This window comes from Mesocricetus auratus, unplaced genomic scaffold (genome assembly GCF_017639785.1).
Source record: "Mesocricetus auratus isolate SY011 unplaced genomic scaffold, BCM_Maur_2.0 Super-Scaffold_100676, whole genome shotgun sequence".
In the NCBI taxonomy this organism is placed as follows: Eukaryota; Metazoa; Chordata; class Mammalia; order Rodentia; family Cricetidae; genus Mesocricetus; species Mesocricetus auratus.
The window spans coordinates 182318296-182342269 of NW_024429266.1; the positions used below are offsets into that span (position 1 = coordinate 182318296).

Consider the following 23974-nt stretch of genomic DNA (forward strand, 5'->3'; position numbering starts at 1 on the left):
TTTTGCTTCTTTTTCTCTTGTGTTTGTGGTCAAATCCAATTTCTATTTTTTCCCCTTCCTAACATAATTTCAAATATGCTTTACGTACTGCTTACACTATGGTGCCTAAACCTAACAGTGGTGGTGGCTCACGCCTTTAATTCCAGCACTCTGGAGGTTAAGCCAGATGGATCTCTGGGAGTTCAAGGCTAGCCTGGTCTATAGAGTTCCAGGACAGCCAGGGCTTTGTAGGGAAACCCTGTCTTAAAAAAACCAAATAAGTAATTAATTAATTTAAAGAATTCATGGTGTCTAAAACTATTAGAGGGAAAACATATCAAAAAGAAACCCTTATAAATCTTGAGGCAATCACTTATTTTAAGTATACCGGGTAAATGTGCTTCCTCCCGATCCGGATGATACCAGGTCTATCCCCAGAGCACACATGGTTGAAAGGGAGAACTGACTCTCAGATCTCCACACGAATACACACATGCTTACACACACGATAACAATAATAAATAAATGCTAAGACAAAATTTAGACAGACGAAGAACTAAAAACCGAGAAAGAAAGAGAGAGAGAAGGAAAGAAAGAAAGAAAGAAAGAAAGAAAGAAAGAAAGAAAGAAAGAAAGAAGAGATTTGCTGAATGAGTTTTTTGAGCAGGTCTGAATTGTGTTCCCCTGGGTTCTGTGTAACTTTGCTCTCATCAACAGACTCAGTTTTAACTATATTCCAGAACTCAATCCAAGTGGTCACCTTCCAGTGCCAACCTAGCTTCTCTTTGCCCATGGATTTTAGTCTCCTTTCCTTTCCCTTATTTCCCAGGACAGGCGTTGCCATGGGGATAGCGTTGTCATGGTAAACCAGCTGATGGAGAAAAGCTGTAACCGAAGTCAAATGAGAAAGTGCAGAAATGGCTGGGACATGACTGGGAGGGAAGACAGGGGAGAGCTCCTGGAAGTGATAACATGTACAGCAGACTTACACAACTGGGTAGAGACACTGCCCACAGTAAGGACAGAGTGATGAGCTGGTCTCTACTGGATTCTGCAGAAAGCAGCTGGAAATAGTTGCCGGGTCAGAACAGAGTCAGTTCCTAGGGAGTGTCTGTGTCCTCATCTCTCGCCTGAGCTCAGCCTATTTCCAAGGAAAGTTCAGTGGGCGGTTAGAGACCTGTCTTCACTTCTGTATCTGCTCCCACTTCCTTTTCTAGCCTCTGGCCTTTTGACACACACAAAGAAAGACACCTCCCCACAACAACAAAAAGGCCGAGAATACTTCCCTCAGGCACACCCTTGTGTCTTCTGTTGTATTTGAGACAGGGCATCACTATGTAGCCCTGGCTGGCCTGGAACTCCCTATATAGACCAGGCTGGCCTTTAATTTACAGATATTTGCCTGCCTCTGTCTCCTGAGTGGTGGATAAGGTGTGACAGGACTGACACCATTTGACTTTTCTTCTCTTTTTGGCTGTCTTGGGGGCAAACCCTGGCTTCATGCATGCTGGGCAAGCACTTCTCTTCAATGTCCGAATCTCAGAACCGTCACAGTTCCCTTTCATGAGTCCCCTACCCCTTTTGCCCAGGTTCTACGTCCTGACAGCTGTCACAGACTCTCCCATGGCTCTGTTTCCGGGAGCCACCCCTGTCCCCCATCTCTACCCGGAAGCATTGCTTATTCCAATTCTACATTCTCAAGCACGAAGCACAATTTTACTGAATTTCTCCTCTTCACAGCAACCACACACATTCTTACTCATGATGCCAAATGTGTCACTTCATCTGGTCTGCCTTGCTCAATTAAAATGTTCTGCTGGTTACACACCTTTAATCCCAGTACTCAGAAGTTAGATGCAGGAGGATCTCCTTGAATTGGAGGACAGCCTGGTCTACAGTGTATTTTCCAGGCCAGGCCAGGACATTCTCTTTCTGTGCGTGTGTGTGTGCGCGCGTGTGCGTGTGTGTGCGTGCTGGGATGGAACCCAGGGACTTGTGCTTCACACCCCACACCCCACACTTTTTCTAAGTTTGCCTTCCATTGTCCCCAACTCTGAACCCCAACTCGTCACTTCATTTTCAGTACATTATTTCTCTAAGAAGATTCTCTAAATAGAAACCAGCTTATCTGCTTCAAACAAGTGTCTCTTATGTCTTCTTTTAGAGAAAAAAAAATTGAGAGTCAGCAAACCAGACATATCACTGTGGTATTGATGCTGACTTGCTATGCTGCAGGCTGTGCTGAAAAAAAAAAAGACAAAAACAAATGGAAAACTTGTCTCTACAGAGTGAGTGAGCTTACAGAGGAAGGAAAAGGGCTCCAACCATTCTCTGCAATCTGAAGGTCTTGCAAAGGCACTGTCTATACAACTAGTAATCTATGCATGTAAACTGCGTCCTGGGAAGCAGGGCTTGTAGTGTACACTTCAAGGCCGAAGTTGTGGCCCACACCTTTAATCCCAGCACTCGGGAGGCAGAAGCAGGTGGATCTCTGTGAGTTGGAGGCCAGCCTGGTTTACAGAGTGAGTCCCAGGACAGCCAGGGCTACACAAAGAAGCCCCATCTTGAAAAATAAAACAACAAAATTGTACATTTCAACTACTAATTAGGTATTCACTTATTCTTTCAAACACATACTTGGAATTTCCAAATTGCTGTAAGCTTTCTCTGGTTCCTGTATATCTCCAGTACTTATAGGCGTACTCAATAAATATTTGGAGAGTGAAAGACTGACTGTGAGGCTAAAGATACTGGGGAGAGACATTTCCCTCCATTAGATTTTGGGTAGGAACATAGCTGGAATTTGGAAAATTGAAAACATCTGAAAAGACCTACCTAGTTTTCTGAGTAACACTGTAAAGAATTTTTCATCTCCCCTTCACCCTTTAATCTCCAGCGAAACCTGGCTGTTCCAGGTACCCTGAGACCACAGCTATTTTCTTGTCTCTGGGTGACTCTTTGATCCTGACATCTGCAGACAATACAAAGAAACACAACAGCCCCAGGAAAAGACTGACACATTCCCACCATGGAGGAGGACGTGTGCACGGGCGCGTGCAGGAGCAGCATTCCTCTGGCTCTCTCAAGCTCTACCTCTGTGCCAGCAGGAGCAGATGGTGACTTCTGTCCCACCTGTCTCCCCAATGACTAACTGGTCAACACTGGCGATAGGGCTGTATTCTAAAACAGTCACACGCCTTGCCTTACCAGGGCTCCTCAGAGATAATGACAGAGCTCCCGGCTTAGATTGTGTTTACCTAATATTAAGAGAGACAAAAGTAGCACTATTTACCTTCTTAAGAAAAATGACCTTTCCACTGGAAAGAAAGGGGAAAGCAGTTAAGGCCAGGAAGGGCAATGAGATAGATAAGTGATGGTTTAGTTTGCCTAAATGCTGCTGTGTGAAGATAATGACCTAATGACAGTGCACTGTTAATATTCTAAAGTCAGGGAGATGACAAGAAGATGAGAAAGAGCATTTTGTTGAGACAGAGTCTCACCTCTCCCAGGCTGACATGGAACCTGAGATGCTCTTGACCCAGCTTACCTAATGCTGTGTTACTATGTGCAACTTTGCAAATGCAAACTTTAAGTGGAAAAAGTAACGCCTCACCATTTCCCACTGTGATCTACAAACAGATGGTTGGATACGACAAAAGGGAAGAGGCGTGATTAGCAGGAAGTAGAATTCTTATTAGCAGGAAGTAGAATTATTTATTAGTAGTAAGCAGAATTATTTATTAGTAGTAAGCAGAATTATTTGTTAAGCTTAAAGCATGACAGATTGCAGGACACTGTCCTCCAGTGTTGCATATGACACACTGTTGATGCTTGGGACTGGATGCCTGTCACGTCTAATCTTTTGAATATGGCCTCCACTTATACTAGAATTCTTCTGTTTTCATTGTACTGTGTATTGAACGCAGGTGTGCTAGGCAAGTGGTCAACCATTCGGCTACACCCCTGGGCCCCCTCAGTCCATTATATATTAACACTCTCTTCGGTGTAGTGTCGGCAACAAAACTGTCTTGAGGAACTGCCAGATGCCCAGGGAGAAAAGCCAGCACTGGTTTGGCGTGGTTTGACTGCATCTTGATCTCTTACGGGCTCCTGAGGAAAATCTCTAATGCAATTCTGTGTGGAAGGCCCGACAGGCAGGCAGCTGCAACCTGCCTCTTTCTGTTTTTTTGTTTCTTTTTGAGACATTTTTCTTAGCCTGGGTTCCCTATGTAAGTGGAGGATGACTCCAACTCCTGATCTTTCTGTCTCTACCTCCAAAATGCTGAGGTCACATCCATGTGCCAATCAATTGGGGAGAAAAACTATGAGTCAGTGCAATGGTCCGGCAGGTGAAGGCACCCACTGCCAGGCTGACAGGATAGGAGAGAACCTGTTCTTCCAAGCAGTGCCCTGACCTCCACATGTCTATCCTGGATCACATGTACCCACACACATCTATACAGGCATGCTAAAAGGAAACGAAATAAAATGCAGTCTAAGTATTCTCTAAGAAGTAAGACCCAGTTGGGGTGGTGGACGAATTTCATCCCAGCACTCTGGAGTGGATTTCCATGAGTTCGAGGCCAGCCTGGTCTAGAAAGTGAGTTCCAGAACAGGTAGGGCAGCTACACAGAGAAACCCTGTCTCAAAAAAACCAAACCAAACCAAAAACAACAAACAAACAAACAAACACCAAAAGCTGTAAATCCAGGTCCTTATACCTATGCTACCTAGTCCTGGAACTCACTCTGGAGATCAGGCCAGCCTTGTACTCAGAGACCCACCTCCTCTGCCTCCCGAGTGCTGGGTCCTTTTTTGTTTTTCAAATCTTGCTATGTAGTCTTGGCTGGCAGTGAGCTTTCCTTGGTCCTCTTGCCTCTGCCTCCTGAGTTTTGGGATTACAAACAGGCACCATCATGTATGCCAAAGTCCTGTTTGTTTGTTTGTTTGTTTGTTTGTTTGTTTGTTGAAACAGAATTTTGCTCTGTAGCTCTGACTGACTTTCAGCTCCCTCAGCCCTTCTGCCTCAGTTTCCTCAGTGCTGGTATTGCAGCCGTGTGCTGCATGCCCAGATGCAGCAGGTTTAACCAACCCCGCTGATTCCACGCTCTTGCTCTTCTATAGCTCGGTGCTCTCAGACAGAATCTGGCCCTGCTTCTACATCCAGGCTGATGAATACTCATTCCTGACTCTTTAATATCAAACACACAGGGCATTTCTTGTCCCTTATCAAGTAATTTCTGCCTTTTGAATGACCTGGAGATGTCCTTATAAAAATAGGACTGGTGGGGCCGGGTGTTGGTGGAGCACGCTTTTAATCCCAGCACTTGGGAGGCAGAGGCAGGCGGATCTCTGTGAGTTCGAGGCCAACCTGGTCTACAAGAGCTAGTTCCAGAACAGCCTCCAAAGCTACAAAGAAACCCTGTCTCGAAAAACAAAAAAAGAATAGAGCTGGTGAGATAGCTCAACGGGTAAAGAAAGGTGCTTGCTAGCAAGCCTGGTGACCTGAGTTCAATCCCCAGGCTTGTGGTGACTTTAGCACACATACATAGACACACACATAAATGTAAAAGGAAGTTCAAATGTCTTGTTCCTTCTGGTCTTTTAAGTCTGAGCTCAAGCTACTTCCTGGAGAAGTCTCCTTGGCCAGTGGATCTAATGCTGCCCCTCTAATTAGCGACGCTTTAGCAAGTGACCTTGTTTTAATTTTTACAGTTCTTTCTTCAACATTGTGCAATTTTATAAAATGAGAAAACTGTTACATCATCACATTGCTAGCAGAGAAAAGCTACAGTGCTGGAAAAATATCTGAGATGTGGAAAAAGAGTCAGGATTAAATCAACTGAAGTCCTACAAAGAAACAAGGTCAGCACAGACCGTCATGAGATCCATGCTTCTCTTCGTTATTTTTTCTTTTTTGGTTTTTCGAGACAAGGTTTCTCTGTGGCTTTGGAGGCTGTCCTGGAACTCACTCTGTAGACCAGGCTGGCCTCGAACTCACAGAGATCCGCCTGCCTCTGCCTCCGGAGTGCTGGGATTAAAGGCGTGCGCCACCAACGCCCGGCATTTTTTATTTTTCTTGTGTGTGAGGGTTCTACCTGTCTGTCTGTGCATCACGTGCATCCAGGACCAAGGAGGCAAGGAGAGGGCACTGGATTCCCTGGAACTGGGGTTACAGGTGCCGTGGAGGAGCGCAGAGAATGGAGCCCAGGTCCTCCGGAGAGCAGCCAGGGCTCCCACTGAGCCATCTCTCCAGCCCCTCGGTTTGCTTCACGGGGATTCCTCTCATCCACAGGTCTTCTCACTGGGGAATTCCCGCCCACATTGTCCTATGCCTATGGTTCCACGTACGCTTCAGGATACGATTCTGCCCATGATCCCCATCTCTGCATTACATTTCTCAGTTTTGGCTCATCTTTCCTGTCAAAGCCAACCTTATTCTTTCCTCTCAGGCTCTACCTACTTGTATCTTCTTTCTCCTTCCTTCTCAGAAGCCACCTGGGAAAGGGTCCCGAGTCACTAAAGGTGCAAAAGAGTAGCCTTGGAGAGAGGTACCTTTCCTCCCTGTCCACCTCACAGCCCCCACAGGACAGCTTAGGCTACAGCCCAGTCACCCAAGGGACTCAGGGGTGAAGCCCGCTGCTAGTAGATTCTAATGGACTCCTGTCCTAAAGTAGAGTCTTCTCATACTTTCCACAAGGTTTCTGTCCTTCAGAGTGAGCCACGCTCTGGCTTTCCATTCTTCTTCTCCTATTCTGCACCAGTGTCTTTCAGAGCAGCTGGGGGTCTGCACAGATCAGGCTTCTCCATGCAAATCCCATGCCTTATAATATTAATAAGATACTAATCTTTACTGTAGCTGCAATGCAGTGGTCACCGTACTCCTATGATAACATCCTGGCATGAAGGTTTCCCTGGAAAAAGGGGATGTCCCCGCACCTGGGAGGGAATAAGCGTGCACAAAAGGGACCAGAAGCATGCTGGTCCTTGCTTCTTATGCTTCAAGCTTGATATGTTGAAGACTTTCCCAGAGGTACAAGGCAAACCTGGCTTCTGACAAATGGAACCAGGCCAGCAACTTCTCAGGAGGGCTCTGTAAGCAAACCTCTCACTCTAAAGTCTTAACTCTATTTTCTTCTTATCTTCTAGTGAAGAGATAGATAACAAGACTCTAGATAGTCCGCTACAGCATTCCAAGCATATCTTAGCTGCAGTCACGAGCACAGCTGTGAGCCACAATGAAAGGATGAGCGGGGTTTTCTGGTCTTCTCATCCTTCTCTCCCCTTAGGCTACCGGGTGGTGGTTACGGTCTTTAATAATAATTTCCAAAGGGAACAGGCTTTTTGCCTACAGTGCAAGCACCTCCCCTCTACATTCCATTGCAATCCTCTTGGGTTTTTTTGTTTGTTTTTGCTTCTGTTTTTTCTCCTCAAGACTAAGTCCCTCTAAGTACTCCTGGCTGTCCTGGATCTCACACTATGTAGAGCAGGCTAGCTTAGAATTGACAGAGATCACCTGCTTTTGCCTCCTGAGGGCTGGGAGTAAAGGTGCGTGCCACCACACTCAGATCTTTCAGTCTTCCTGAGGGCATTTTGGTAGCAAAAGACATCAACCGCAGGTGCACACCTTTAATCCCAGAACAGAGGCAGGTGGATCTCTGTGAGTTTGAGACCAGCCTGCTCTACAAGAGCGAGTTCCAGGACAGCCTCCAAAGCCACAGAGAAACCCTGTCTCAAAACAAACAAAAAAGCTTCCTGAGCCTCTCCATTCCTTTTGGTTTCATTAGGGGTCTTTATTTTCTCGAGGTCTGGCCATTTATTTGCTACTCTTGTTTTTGATTGGCCTCAGAAGTAGAAGCGCTTTTAGCAGGCCGTTGCTGGCATTTTTTATTTGGCTTCTTTCCGTTCTCTTGGCCCACATGTTAGCACATTCTGCAGCCACCTCTTCATTTTTTCTTGCTGTGTTTTTTCCTTCAGAGCAACACGCTGGTGTTTGAGTTGCAGAACACTTGGTGTGACTGGAGAGGCTGAATCTTGGGTGCTTTGGTCCTTGAGGCTGCTGCTTCTTTTCTTTTCTTTCTTCTTTTTTTTTTTTTTTGGAGACAAGGTTTCTCTGTGTAGCCCTGGCTTTCTCTCCAGCCCTGATCATTTTCTTTAGAGAGACTAAAAAGCTCTCGGGTTCTGCTAGCTCTTTGAGGCTCCAACTGCAGAGACCCCATCTGTCAGCCCAGGAATATCCTTCTCCAACCCACACCCCCTTTCTCTACAATAACCAAGTTGAAAACACTCAGATTGGCATCCACAATATATCTTGGAGCAGACTTGCACTCCCTCTCTCCAGTTCTCCTTGGTCTATACCAACAATGCTCCTTACTCAACTACAGGCACGCTCTGAGTCAAGGTGTCTTGCTTCATGGGAAGACCCGGTTTGTCATGCCCTCCAACGATTCAGACCACATGACCCTTTCACTGCTCACCTGGGGCATCAGTAGCTGCTTCTGTGGCCGTGAGCTTCCTATGGGAAGCACAGAACTTGTGTTCATTGTCCACTCCAGTGAGTTCTGGCAGCTGATGGCTGGGATATTCAAGTTCTTGTGTGTGTTGGCTGATTTTTTGAGACAGGGTCTCTCTACATACCCCTGGTTACCTGGCTACATGTAGCCTACGCTAACATCAAATTCTTTATGTAGCCGGGCGTTGGTGGCACACGCCTTTAATCCCAGCACTCCGGAGGCAGAGGCAGGCGGATCTCTGTGAGTTCGAGGCCAACCTGGTCTACCTAGCGAGTTCCAGGACAGCCTCCAAAGCCACAGAGAAACCCTGTCTCGAAAAAAACAACAACAACAAAAAATTCCCGAGTGCTGGGATTAAAGGCGTGCGCCACCAACGCCTGGCCAAAAAAAATTCTTTATGTAACTAATGATATCAGACTCCTTCCTGCCTCTCCATTAGGAGTGCTAGGATTACATAGATCTGTAATTGGACTGTCTTGATAGGCAGGGAGGCTTTGCTCTTAGTGACACAGCACATATGGGTTATTGGGATAGAACCTACAGTTCTGAGTGTTCTAGGCAACAGTTCTATATTGAGCTACATTCCTAGCCCTGTGTGTATATGTGTGTGTACTTTTTAAAAAATCCCTAAAATCTGTCTTTTATCTCTACAGCCTCAGTTAACAGTGATTAATTTACAGACCTTTCTTTCTTTTTCTTTTTCTTTTTTTTTTCTTTTTTTGGTTTTCGAGACAGGGTTTCTCTGGGGGCTTTGGAGGCTGTCCTGGAACTAGCTCTTGTAAGCCAGGCTGGCCTCGAACTCACAGAGACCCACCTGCCTGTGCCTCATGAGTGCTGGGACTAAAGGCGTGTGCCACCACCGACCAGCTGACCTTACTTTCCTTATTTTGCCAGTCTAGTCCATATAATTATCACTTCTAGGTTCCCTTCTAAAATACAAATTTGTTCTAAGCCATTAGGTTCTATGTGTTGCTGAAGGGTGAAATCTGAAATTTGTGTAATTTTAAGGTACATCAAATTAAAACTTTCTACTATGATTAAATTTTTCCATTACTATCAATTTTTTTTAATATACAAAACCCAGGGGCTAAGCTCCAGGACAGAGAAACCCTGTCTCAACACAAAACAAACAAACAAACAAAAAACCAAAAACAAACAAAGAAAAAAATCCATGGGCTGGAGAGATGACTCAGCAGTTAAGAGCACTGGTTGCTCTTCCAGAGGACCTGGGTTTGATTCCCAGCACTCACATGGCAGCTCACAACTGTCTGTAACTCCACTTCCAGGGATTCAACACCCTCACACAGACATACATGCAGACTAAACACCAATGAACATAAAATAAAATACATTTAAAAAATGCGTGTAACCAATTTGACAAATATTCAATGTTATACATGCATACATGCATATGTTATATATGTATAATATATGTATTCACAATACATATCTCTATATACATAGAAGAGCAGGAGATTTGGATATTTAGGAGACTGGGGAAATAGCTCAGTGGATAGTGTTCATTGCACAAATGTGAGGATCAGAGTTCAGGTCCTTGATATCCATATTGCCACGTGCCGCCCACCTGTGTAATCCTAGTACCAAGGAGGCACAGACAGGAGATTCCTAGAGCACACTGGTTAGCTAGACTAGCTGAATCAGTGCATTCTGGGCTCAGACAGAGACGCTGCCTCAATATATAAGGTAAAGAATAATCAATGAACTCAGGAGGCAGAGGCACACGGATCTCTGAGTTCAAGGCCAGCCTGGTCTACAGAGCGAGTTCCAGGACTCTAGGACAGCCTCCAAAACAATACAGAGAAACCCTGTCTCGAAAATCCAAAAAAACAAAAAAACAAAAAACAAAAAAACAAAACCAAAACCAAAAGAATAATCGATGAACCCTCTTTGTCCACCTCTGGCCTTCACACACATCCACATACATGTGCTCATGTACCTGTATACATACATGTACACCTACACACACATGAACCCACATACAGGCACACATGCATATACATGTACCTATGCACATATATATACTCCCACATTGTGAACCCCTATACATGCACAACACATACAAATATTCATGCAAAAAAATAATTTAGATTTTCATTTTCTTAACCACAAAATGTTGCCATAATACACACAGATAAAAGCACTAAGATGGCTACCACACCATCAGGTCACAGAGGAACTCTGGAAACAACCGAAATGCCAAGGGGGTTTGTTTACGAGCCTTGTTCATATTTCCCCCTGCCCTTCTGGCTTCTTCCCTGGACTTACACAGTGGTAGTTTTCAATTCTTCCGGCTCATCAAGCTCTGGGCACTAGGGCCCCATTTATGTTTCCTCTGTCCAGAAAGCCACTTCTCTCCCACGGCTAACATATTCTTTATAGACGCCAGCTGTAATGTCAGTTCGGAGAAAGGCCTGTCTAACTATTTGTTCGGAGGTCTCTGTTAATTTGATATAAAGTGATTACTGTCTCCTTCAATACTATGTATTGTGCCTGATAGAAAGCAGCCTCTTGGGAGGGGCAGCCATGTATAGAACACTATGGACCCATTAAAACAATGGATGTAACTACATATTGATTTAAAAGTATGTCCAGCTCATATTTTTTTCACTGTGTGTTTTCTTAAACTGATAAGAACATTTACAAGGGGGCTGGAGAGATGGCTCAGAGGTTTAGAGCACCTTGACTGCTCTTCCAGAGGTCCTGAGTTCAATTCCCAGCAACCACATGGTGGCTCACAACCATCTACAATTCAATCTGGTGCCCTCTTCTGGCATGTAGGCAGAACACTGTATATGTGATAAATAAATAAATCTTTTTTTTTTTTTTTTTTTTTTTTTTTGGTTTTTCGAGACAGGGTTTCTCTGTGGCTTTGGAGGCTGTCCTGGAACTCGCTTGGTAGTCCAGGCTGGTCTCGAACTCACAGAGATTCGCCTGCCTCTGCCTCCCGAGTGCTGGGATTAAAGGCGTGCGCCACCAACGCCCGGCAAATAAATAAATCTTAAAAAAAAAAAAGAACATTTACAAGATATCAACCAAAAGGCTGAAAATCTACCCACCGTATATTTTAAAATAACAAGGACATTGTGGAATGTGTAGTATAATATATTAATACTCCATGGTGATGCAGAGTCCCTGCCTCAATATAGAAAGTAAAAAACAATCGAGAAATGCCACATTTGTCAGCCTCTGACCTCTATACACATGCACATGTATGTGCTCATGGACCTGTATCCACATAGTTCCAAAAGCGATGTGTTCTTTCTAACTCTGGGTGCCCCGCCCAACATAGGAGGGGAGCAGAGGAAGAAAGGAGTCAGCACGTGCCCCCCAAGAGATTATGGTTCGTCCTACAAGAGCTGCTAGACAAAAAAAGAAAGAAAAGGAAAAAGAAGAAAAGGGGGGTCCACACAGACCAGTCAGAGTCCCTGAGAGCTGAAAAGAGGAGAAAGGGGGACATTTGAGACTTGAGTTGAGCCTGACAGGGACAAACATCAGGCAAAACCAGAAACAGTAGTCAGCTATGGTGGCACAGGAGGATCAAGTCAAGACAAGTTTGAGACTAGCCCTGTATGACAAAGAGAGATGGAGGCGCTTGTCACCAAGCCTGACAACCTGAGTTCAGTCCCTGGAACCCATGTGGTGGAAGGAGAGAACCAGAGAACAACATATTTCAAGCTGGGAAAACCAGTCCCGTCACATGAGTAAACAGAATGTAGGGGTCGTCTGTGTTACCCGGTTAGATAGACAGTAAGGAGGGAGATTAAGACAAACTATATCACTTCCTTTCTTTGCTGCTTATTGGAGGGGGCATACATGCCATGTGTTCTGCGTAGAGCTCAGAGGACAGCTTGTGGGAGCTGGCTCTCTTCCACCAGGTGGGTCCTAGAGTCCCAACTCAGGTTGTCCTATTCAGGAGCCAGGGTCCTTACCCACTGAGCCACCTTGCCAGCTCTCTAGTATTTTTATTGCAAAGCCAAGCACACTGGGTTTTTGCTGTTTCCATAGGAGATTCATACAATGTATAAACTAGTTTGAAGACACCAAATAGGGCTGCAGCCTGAGTATGAACATAAGGGAGCTCATGAATGGTACCCCCTAGAGCTGACCAAGACCGAGTGCTCGTAGTTCAGCACAGCAGATGGGGAGGAAAGGCATGGTCAGTCCATCAATCAAGAGGAGGGCCATGAGTGGTCCGGTGTTTCCAGACCAGCTTTTCAAGTAGGCATGTTAGCTGGGTGGTGGCGGCACACACCTTTGGTCCCAGCACTCGGGAGGCAGTGATCTCTGTGAGTTCAAGACCAGCCTGGTCTACAAGAGCTAGTTCCAGGACAGCCTCCAAAGCCACAGAGAAACCCTGCCTTGAACCGCCCCCCCAAAAATCAAGTAGGCATGTTGCGAAAGCCCTGAAGGCTCAGCAATAGTTGCTCTGACAGAGGCAGGTGGGTAGCAGGAAACAGCTTTCTGGGTGACAGGGGCAGCAAGGGCACGAGCTTGCTGGACTGATCCAGCATAAGAGGTTGAATGATAAGAAGGGGACATTTATCACAAATGGTGGAGAACATTTGATCACTAAGATGGCCAGCAGGTTAACATGGCAAGAGTGTGTCCAGATTTGAATTTTGGAAAGATCACTAGTAAGGCATGCTGGCACAGGCCTTTAATCCAAGTACACAGAGCCACCCTCAAGTAAGCCTTCTTGAGAAAATCACATGATTTCATTTTCCCCATTATAGACAGTTATCCATCAGCTGCTATATACAAGGCTGTCCTTGCCCTATTCACCGTGGAACTAAAGAGCACCTTTAAAGTGTAAAGGCATTGCTAGGCTTCTCAACTGCCCTCTGCTCCTGGAAACCCGGTGGCCCAGGGCTGCTGGCCCTCCTATAGGAACAAACCTGAGGAAAACATCTCAGCAGATCTGCTTGCTCGACTGTTCCATATCGCTTTTCCACTCTTGCTGACCTTTGCCTCAGCCAGGTTGGAGCCACAGGTAGATAGCACCTTACGAGAGATCTGGAATGTCCGTGTACTCAAAGGAGGGTCCAGGGGGGGGGTGTAGACAAGAAGAGGGGGGAAGCAATGGGGCCAGATGAGACATAACCAGGAAAGGAAATGTGCTAGTAATATTCAAAGATAATACGTTTTTGTGGTTTAGCTGCACGATAGTTCCCTATAGTACATGGCAGTAACTGGCTTCACATGGTCTACTCCAAACTACACAATGGTCAAGCTGTTCTTAATGATTTTATCCATAAAATATGGAAGGCATTGCTTTAACGGGGGGGGGGATTAAGTATTGTATGCTGGTGTTCTGCAGAATATAAAGTGTGAAGTTGTTATTGTTCTGAATCTCACAAAGTACAAAAGAAGTCTGAAGTCATGAAATAACATATCCTATGGGCAGAATCCCCATGAGACATTTCTCTTCAAACCCAGCTCTGGAAATCAGTGGAGTAAATCTGACTAGTAAAACGATGGCATCTCTTCGGAAGGGAACCCCTTTGACTCCCTGCCCATCTCTACATTCTTTTGCAGATACTCATGTCAACTTCAGTTTTTATTTGTTTTCTTGATGACTGTTCCCTTTGCTCCCTCAGTGGCTGAATCAGCAACACTAGGAATTTAAAAAAGGAAGCTAAACCAAGACATCAGTGCTGGGTGTGGTGATACATACCCCCAAACCAATCCTCGCCTCTTGGAAGGTTGGGGCTAGAGAATCTTCTTGAAGGCTAACCTAGGCTACATAATGAGTTCAAGGCTAGTCAGGACAACCAAGACAGGCAAGGGGAGCCAGAGCTAGCCTAAGCTTCAGTGGTAACAGGCTTGGTGCCTGGTCTGCACAAAGCAAAGCTTAATTCCCAGTACAGAGCAGGGAAAACAGTCCCAACAGCCACACAATATACTGGCGGCTGCCCAGTAGGCTGTGTAGACCCCCTAATGCTAAACAGTCATCACTTCTAGTCCCCGAGTGCTGCCTTTTCTTGTCCTTGGTTTTTGAGTCAGGGTCTCTGTGTAGCCCTGGCTGTTCTGGAACTCAATCTGTAGACCAGACTAGCCTCAAACTCACAGAGATACTCCTGCCTCTGCCTTCCAAATGTTGGGGTTTAAAGGCGTTCAAGGGCCACAGTTGCCCCACTGAATTCTGACTACTTCTGTCCCACATTTCTTGATGCAGGAAATTCCCCATCTGAGGTACACATGACACAGTATGCATGTTGAGGTCAGGAGACAACTTTTAGGAATTGGTTCTCTCCTTCCAGCAGATGAGTCTCAGGGATCAAACTCAGGCCATCAGAATTGGCAGCAAGCGCTGGTACCCTTCAAGGCATATTGCTGTTCCTGTAATTTTTAAAAATAATTTTTTGTTTTGTTTTGAAAAAGTTTATTATTATTATCCACATATTTAGACAGAGATTCTCTGTGTTGTCCTGGCTGTACCAGAGCTCTCTTTGTAGACTAGGTTGGCCTACCTGGGATTAAAGACATGAGATTTATATTACTATTTAGATTTATTTCCTTTTATGCATATGAGTGTTCTGCCTATGTGTGTGTTTGTGCACTACATGTATTCTTGGTGCCTGGGAGTCAGAAGAGGGTGTCAGATACCCTGGAACTGGAGTTAAGGATGCATGTGAATGCTGGGAGCGGGACCTGGGTCTCCTGAAGGAGCAACAAGTGCTCCTAACGGAGTCATCTCTCTAGGCCCTATTATTTTATTATTATTTTTTAAAAGATTCATGGTGTGTGTGTGTGTGTGTGTGTGTGTCTGCGTGCAGGTGCCTGCAGAGGACAGAAGGTGTTGGATCCATAGGAGCTGGAATCACAGGCAGTTATGAGAACCCTGAAGTGGGTGCTGGGAACTGGACTTGGGTCCTCTTAAGCACAGAGTTAAAGGCATATACCACCACTGCCCAGCCATTTCTTTCTTAAAACTGGTTTTCTTGAGATTGTGCCTGGCTTGCTGCCATCTCTTCTTGTTTTTTCTTCACTGCTGCTCACTGTGTGACATCACCATCTCCAGTAACCCTGTGAGACGAGCAAATTCTCACCTTTTACCCCAGATGCGGTGAACCAGACTCTCGTCATGGGAGGGCTGAGAAACCTCCAATAAGCCTTCCAAGCATCTCTAAGATGTGCTAAATGAAGCTTTAGGAGCACTGCCTGGTAAGGAAGCTTTGGATGTTTCATGGCATGTCTGTCTGTTTCCGACTCAAGAAGCTAGGTGGTTGGGGACTGGAGAGATGGGTCAGCGGGTAAAGGTACTTGCTGTGGAGACATGGTGTCCCGAATTTGATGCCTAGCACTCACAAGAAGTTAGGAGGAGAGAGAGCAGACTCCATAATGCTGTGCTCTCATCACCGCATGTGCCCTGGGGCCTGCGCACACAAACACATACGTATGTGCAATACCAACGGACAAATGACTGAGAAAATTAGGGTAAGATGGGTAGCACAGAAGCATCTATTACAGTAATATTTGAAAAAGAACAGGAAGCCAGCCTATTTGGCTCATGGGCTTGCCCAGGAACAATGACTTTGTGTTTGTAGTTCTGTAAACTGGAATGAGCCATTTCTACTCCTGAGGTAAAAGTCTACAATGGCCTTTATGTATGGCACGTTAGTCTGGGGAGTTAGTGGAGACTGGAGTCTTCTGCAGAGTCTTTGCACAGAGGTTGTCCTAGAACCCTGTTCTCCAGGAAAGCACCTTTGCCTACTTTGCACGGAGGCACTGCGCCCTCTTCTGGCCTCATGGGCAATAAGCGTGCACTTGGTACACAAACGTACATTTGGTCAAAACCCCCACACACATAATATGAATAAAAAGAAGACAAATGCTAGCTTTAAAAGGTGTGAGAGGTCCTAGAACACTAAGACAAAGGCAAGCAGAGGTTTCACCAAAGATCACTTGTTCCTGTTTTTTCCTTCAGTGACGCCCTGTGTCTGCTCGACACCCTGTACTGCGGCCTGCTCGTCTCCTGCTCTCCTTCTGGGCCCTCCCTTTAGCCACTGAGCACCTTAATGAAATACAACAGTTTATCTTAGCATCTGTTGTGGTTTGGATGACCTCAACCCTAAAGGCCTAAAGGCCTGTGTGTTAAAAGGTTTGGTTGAGAGCTAATAGGCCTCTGGGAAGAGCCATGGAGGACCTGACCTCCTCGGTGGGACTAATCCGCAGATGGGTTCATAGTTTAAAGTGATGTGGATGGTGAGGGTCGAGCGGAAGGCAGGGCCCAGCTGCAGCATTCCTTTAAGAATACATAATTCCCTGAACCTGAGGCACCTTCCTCCATCCCATGCTCCCGGCTTAACAGTGTGCCTCATCACGGCGCGGCCCTAAAACAATGGGACCACGTGACGCGGACTGCAATCCTGGAACCGACCATGGGAGAATAAACCCTTCCTCGCTGCAGTGTTTCTCGGATATTTTGTCACGACAAAAGGGTGACTAATCCAGCAGGTGTGGTGTAACTTCAGCTTCAGGCCGACTCAGTTCTGATGGGTATCATCTCATCTGCAAGCCATCCGACCCGAAGGACCATTACAGTGTGTTTTCCCTTGGTGGTTCCTTCACCAACACCTGGGGGGTGGGGAGCTCCTGTGCTCTGAGAGCCTTCCCCATCACGCCTCTGAGCAGATCTGTGTTGAAGCCTGTCGGGTTAACCCTAATTTTCAGTGCCCCACCACCTCTGCCTTCACACCTGTTTTCCCTTGTCTTTAAACCCCCAACTCAACTCACAAGTGTCAGAAGCCTGATAGATCTTGGCTTTCTAAATTCTGAAGACCTCTCTCCTCACCTCTCCATCCCCAGCAGCTGCCTTCCCTTTCCTTCCCTCTCTCAACCGTAGCCTAAATATTCTCAAATGGGTTCTCTTCTCCCGAGGGCTCTGTCTTCTAGGTCTAATTAAAAACAGTTCACAAGGCACTGCTCTCACGTAAGTGAATCTGGCTCATAAAAGCGGTCAGTACTGGAGCAGCAGAGATCTACACCGCCACCTAGTGGCCTGCTGTCAAATAGGCTGTGGCTGGCATCCTAGCAACAAGATCTGTGGGCGGAGGGTCGTGGGCGGAACAGGACAGCTCCTTCAAAACCAGCATTTTCCATGCCTGTGATTATCTTAGCCTTACACGGTTTCCCCCCGGCCCCCTGCAGAATTCTTTAATTCCTTCCTTTCCAGGGGACTGGACGAAGACCTTATCCATGCTAAGCAAGGGCACATTCATCAGCATCAAGCAGGCCCAGCTCTCCACTCTTCCCTCTGCTAAATCTCCAACATCTCTTCTTCCCTTTTGACTCTCAACTTACTAGTTCATTGAGAAAATAGAAGCAAAATAATAGAAATCCTTCACTAATACATCGTCTGCTTCTAACTCTACACACCCTGCGCTTAACGGATGTGGTGGCTCTCACCTGGAGAGAGGTAGAGGCAGAAGGATCACAAGTTCAAAGCTGTTCCCAGCTAGAGAGAGTTTGCGGCCAGCCTGAGATACATGTGACCTCATCTCAAAACAAAATAAAGCAATAAGGGAAACAACCCAAGCTCCATCCCAAGGACTCGGGGTGGAAGGAGAGGAAAGAGTCCCACAAGGAGGTCTGAGGAGACCTCCACTAGTATGCCATGCATGTGCTCCTCCACATACTTAGATAAAAAAACAATATAATAAAAAATGTAACAGGAACAAACAGCGGGTCTGATTCCTACCATCATTTATGGAAATGATGTTTTGGAGTGACTTTATTTCCATGATATTCACCAGCATATTACAATAAGGAATTATAGAGGGTGGAGCAGCAAGGATGTTAGAACATTTTTGTTTTTAACTTTTCTAAATTGATATTTCTTTCTCAACTAAAAATCCATCAGGTGAGCCAGGCGTTGGTGGTGCACGCCTTTAATCCCAGCACTCGGGAGGCAGAGGCAGGCGGATCTCTGTGAGTTCGAGACCAGCCTGGACTACCAAGTGAGTTCCAGGACAACCTCCAAAGCCACAGAGAAACCCTGTCTCAAAAAACCAAAAAAAAAAAAAAAAAAATCCATCAGGTGGAGTACAGCTTCTTTTCCTCATTATGTATTTAACCCATTACTCTTGGTTCATCTTGAATTCTGAGTTTTTGCCCTTGATGCTAGTGTGATATTGGACACACTTTCAGCTAGTATCGGGCTCTGTCAAAATAGCCTTTCAAAAGTAAAACATTGCAAGTGAGATGGCTCATTTGGTACAAGTGCCAGCTACTAAGCCTGATGACCTGAATTCAGTCCCTGAGACCCACACAGGAAAAGAGAACCGACTGCTGAAAATGACCTCTGACCTCTATATGTTCACAGGGCACTTGTGCACCCCTGCCCACAAATAAGTTGTAAATAAATATAGTAAAAGCACTGTTTTTAATTGCTAGTATTAGCACCAACAGACATTTTAACCTTTACTTAACCTTAATTCCCACAAAATTTCAAAGGACAGTTTCCCTTAACTTTTATATTACTGTAAGTTTAACAGATATATATTCCTTTTAAAATAAGACAAGAATAGGGAGGGCACGGGGGCACACACTAGTAATCTCAACACTGTAGAGTAAGGCAGGAGGATAGTGAGTTTGAGGCCATCCTGAGGTACATGAGATCCTGCCTCAAACAAGCAAGCACGCCGGTGATGCATGGTACCTGAATGTGCTTGGCATAATCAGGGAGCTTCAAAATGAGAGAAACAGGGTGGCTTACATAGTTCCTTTCTCTTATAGAGACGGGGTAGCATAGCCGGCCTTGGACTTGCTTTATTCCCATGGTAGCCTACAATTTCTTAAATAGAAAACCAGAGTAACCCCTTGTCCTAAATAGATAAGCTTAATTATTCAATAAACAGTGTGAGGAGAGACAGCCAGGTCCTGCAGAAAGGAGAGATTGGTGGGGATCTGGGCTGCGGGGAGAAGACAGAGCAGCCTGGCTTCTCGTTAGTGATGAAAAAAATCACATTAAAAAGGGATCTCCTAATGAAAGTCAACATCCTGACACTGCCCCCCAACCTGCCCCGGAAGAAACAGCTAATGGCCACTGCCCCCCAACCTGCCCTGGTAGAAGAGGCTAATGGCCACTGAGCACCCTCTCATGTCGGTGGCATTGCCTGACCAGTTCCCAAAGCATTCCTCCCTCTGGCACACCCCCAGCTTGCCGTGGAACCCAGACTTAGTCATCACCACGTGTCCCGCCAACTCTTCTGAACCTCACTGGCACGAACAAAGCTAGTTTCTCTTGCCAGGGAAATTGTTGTTCTGTTTGTGCCATAACTTCTGGGCACTGATTCTTCCTCAAGCCTCTGGCTTCTCAGCCTCTGTGACTAGATTTATACTGTCTTCACCCCCGAAATCCTGTGAGCGGCATTATCTGCTCATGGGGGAACACCGGTTGTAGCATCAATCCACCTGGGTGTGTGCCTTCCAGTTTGAGGCACTCCTTTCGGGGGGGGTTGTTGAAAGCTTGCCAATAGGAGGCTAAGGAAGTTCACGACAGCCCCTGAAGTCACTTAGGCAGTTGCTGGCAGCGGTGGGGGTTCAGGGGTGGGTGAGCTGCCTGCAAGTTGTACAGGGGATTCCAATGACGCATCTTCAATGAGTGCTTACCCATGCTGGTGTGCTTTTGATGAAGCAGCTGCTACCTCTGAGTCATCCGTGGGTGGATAAGTCATTCCCTAGCCATATTCCTGCTTAAGTGACATTAATAAACTCTGTGGTCACCAAGCTAGATCTGAGTGGAGTCAATTCTTTGGTCTGTCATTGCTCACATCTTCCTGAGAAAAGTCATATACTATATTCTGTTGTGGGATATTTGCACACTGTGTGACCATGTATTGCTGTGACTGATAAAAAGCTGAACGACCAATAGCTAGGCAGGAGGTATAGGAGGGACTTTCCAGCAGAGAGAAGAAGTAGGAGGAAGAATCTAGGCAGAGACAGGGGGAGGGAGGGAGGGAGAGACAGAGAAACAGAGAGACAGAGAGAGAGAGAGAGAGAAGACAGACAGACAGAGACACACACACACAGAGACTGAGACAGACAGAGAGAGAGAGAGAGAGAGAGAGAGAAGACAGACAGACAGAGACACACACACACACAGAGACTGAGACAGAGAGAGAGAGAGAGAGAGAGAGAGAGAGAGAGAGAGAGAGAGGAGGACACAGAGAAATGGTATGTGATTGATAGGGGTTATCCTAAGTCATAAGAGCTAGTTAAAAACACACCTAAGCTAATGCCAAGTTTTCACTTTTTTTTTTTGAGACATAGTTTCTTTCTGTAATAACCCTAGCTGTTCTGGAACTCAAATTGTAGCCCAGCCTGGCCTCGAACTCACAGAGATCCGCCTGCTTCTGTCTCCCGAGTGCTGGGATTAAAGGTGTGCGCCACCACTGCCTAAAAAGCTTTCCCAATTAACAAATCCGACTACAATATTCAATAAAGAGGAGGCAGAAAAAGAGGAGCACTATGGTCACTTCTGCAGTTTATATACTAATTTGATTGGGATTATCCCTCATGCAAGGACAGCATACAAATCTGTGACGTATCCCATTAAAAAAAGTGTGAAAATAAAAGGGAGACTATTGAAGGGAGAGAGGAGCAAAGGGTAAAGGGGAGTGAACAGTATATATACATGTGAGATCATAATGATTCCTGTTTTTCTTTTCACAAATAATGTATGTTAACAACGACACAAAATAAATCACTGGCTGATTTCCATGCCTTGATGTGGAAAGCACGTTAACGGAGACAACTGCCTTCCTCAGAATGACCATTAAAATGTACCGGGGGGGAAAAAATCTAAGGCCCTAGTAGTAATAGTCTCTCCTATAGGCTAATGCAGTAGCGGGTTCCTGTCAGCACTTAAATGCCTTACACTATTATAAAGACAAGATCAGAAAGAGGTAAGCACTGAGATCACCAACAGCAGCACAGCAGTTTGATACCAACGGGACATTAATCTCTATTACTCACACTCTGTTTATTGGTCTCCATCTCTCTATCGTAGTGAGACTGGACCCTTCTTCAAATTCCTCTTCAAGGCACAGCTTCCTGTAAATCATAATTGGTTTGTTAGTTACTTATTCTGTCTAATTGGGGTCCCCAAGAGGACAGCCTGTGACTTAGCTTCTGGACTACTGAGCACTAGGATAGTGAGAGATGAATTTCCATACATTCTAACGGGATCCTTGTTCAATGGCCAGGGGTGGGAGAGGCCTAACTGTGGAGGCCCTGGGTAGAGGAAAGAAAACAGACAGCTGAGTATGGTAAGAGCCTCTAGATTTTGAGCCATTACTCTGCCACCAACTCTCAATTTCCCCATCTGCAGAACGAGCAGGAAGTTTATAGATTTGCTTTTTTTTAAATGTATATGAGTGTTTTGCCTACATGTATGTATGTGTTGGAAGAGAGAGAGAAAAAAAACCCAACAACAAAAAGCAAACCCTCACGCTGCCCTTGTAATTCAAATAAATATGCTTTTCCTTAGAAGTGAGATGCCATCATCAGCAAGATAGTTCAGTGGGTAAGGGTGCTTGCTGCCAAGTCTGAAACCTGAATTTGATCCCTGGAACCCAACAGTGGAAGGAAGGAACCAAATCCTACAAGCTGTCCTTTGACTGACATATCCACGAAGTGACATGCACGCACACCACACACACACACACACACACACACACACACACACACCTAAATAGATCCCGCCATGTGAAAAATAAGCATTTAAAGATAAGGAAAGACAGTCATAGTGGTCAAGACAGTCATAGTGGTCAAGACCAGCCTGAGCAATGTAGTGAGATCTTGTCTCAAAAGCTGGGGGGTGCGGTGGGGGGTGGGGGTGTATAGAGCTGAGCAAGGGAATGCTGGCTTAGCGTGTGTTCAATCCCTAGTATTGCATGAAAAAAAATGTTAAATTGATTAACTTGGAGAAACCAACACCATTTTGCCCAGGGCAGTTGGCTTTTCATCTCTTCTCAAACAGGGAATAAGTCACTAGATGACTGAATAACCTGTCGTTTGCTAAGAAAAATCCGGTTTTCAGACCCTGGCGGGCGTCTTTCATGGCTAGCACAGTTCCCTCTCCGCAGTCCAGTTCTGCTTGGATTCATGAGAGGCTCGCTCTCGGCTCTCTGTGAAGATACTCTCAACAAGGTCCTCTCAGACAAACCACTCTTTCTACCCCGCGCTTGGCTTAGCATCAAGTCCGGGCCTGATTCCTTCACCCGATTACATTTCCCTTGAGAAGATTTACAGGCCTGATGAATTCTAGGTACCCTGGGGCCTGATGAAGGAGGATCTAAAGTCCCAATCCAGCCTGGGCTAAAGGATGTTCAAAGTCACATAGAGCCTCTGTCCCCAAAAGTAACAAGTCTGGGGATGTAGCTCGGTGGTGTATCTCTTTCCTGACATGACCAAGGCTGTAGTTTCAATCCAAACGAAGATTTCCCTCTATGATCTATGCTCTACCCATCTGGCTGGGCTAGGATGCTGAGGTCCAGGAGGGTGGGGCGTTGGGCCTTGTGCTAGGTTGGAGGGCCCCGGGATGCCGTGGGCGTTCATTGAACACCGATGGGGGCGACCCCCAGAGCAGCCTCCACCCTGCACCCACGGCGACCTCCCGCCTCTCACCCACCATCCCCGCAGCAGCCCGGCGCCGAGCTCCGCCCAACCGCCTGCGTCGCGGTCCCGCTCTGCCCCGGGCACCGCGCCGGAGTGACAGCGCCGCCGCCACCGCCACCGCCACAGCCGTTAGCCCCGCGCCGTCGCCAGCCCGCTTTCCGTTCCGAAGGGTCCGTTGACGGAAGAAAACGTGCCCGGCGCCCGCGGCTCGCTGCGTCTGCCCCTCACGCTCCACCTACCGGGGAGGCAAGGGTCCCCTCTGGGGCGGCGGGTCCCCCGTGCCCTGCTCCTCACCTGGCCACCAACCGACCGGCCTCAGTCTGGGGCCCTCGGGAGCGCCCCGAACGTGCCAGCGCCCCGAGCCTTCACGGGGTAACCGTCCTGGGCCCCGCCATCCGACGCGCCGCCGTTAAGAGTGTGGTGGCATTGCTGCTTTAAGAGCTAGCGGTGCCCCTCGCGCCTCCACGCCCCCGGGACTGCGCACAGAGGTGCAAAACCAATGTGTTCCCCTTCCTCTCTGAAAGACTGTGGGGTTTTGGTGCTTTGGGGTCACAAAAGTCTGCTGCCCCATGGGTGTGTTGGGCAAGTACTCACCAGACCACACGACTAGGCTTGGGAGGCGGAAGAACAGGGTTGCGATGACCCAGAGCCGTGGGGCAGGGGCTCTGAGCCGGACAGTGGTGGTCATGCGGTAGGCAGAAGCAGGCTGATCTCTGAATTCAAGGCCAGCCTGGTCTACAGAGCAAGTTCCAGGACAGCCAAGGCTACACAGAGAAACTCTGTCTCAATAAACAAACAAACAAACAAACAAATAGAAATAGACGAACAAACAAATAAAT

The 23974-nt window shown here is 46.5% G+C and overlaps 1 protein-coding gene across 2 annotated transcripts in view; it reads right to left on the reverse strand.

The window, feature by feature from the left end:
* Window positions 1-23561, reverse strand: part of Slc2a3 (solute carrier family 2 member 3) — a 60839-nt gene extending 37278 nt beyond the window's left edge. Inside the window, exons 1-2 of one of the 2 annotated variants that reach the window (XM_013110514.3) lie at window positions 23430-23561; window positions 21492-21569 (exon numbers count right to left, since the gene is read on the reverse strand). In XM_013110514.3, coding sequence (XP_012965968.1) covers window positions 21492-21512 — 21 coding nt within the window. In that variant the 5' untranslated portion in view covers window positions 21513-21569; window positions 23430-23561. Of the gene's footprint in view, window positions 1-21491; window positions 21570-23148; window positions 23348-23429 lie in introns of those variants that run through there. The other variant, XM_040737961.1, reaches the window with a different exon arrangement.
* Window positions 23562-23974: the final 413 nt, after the last annotated feature.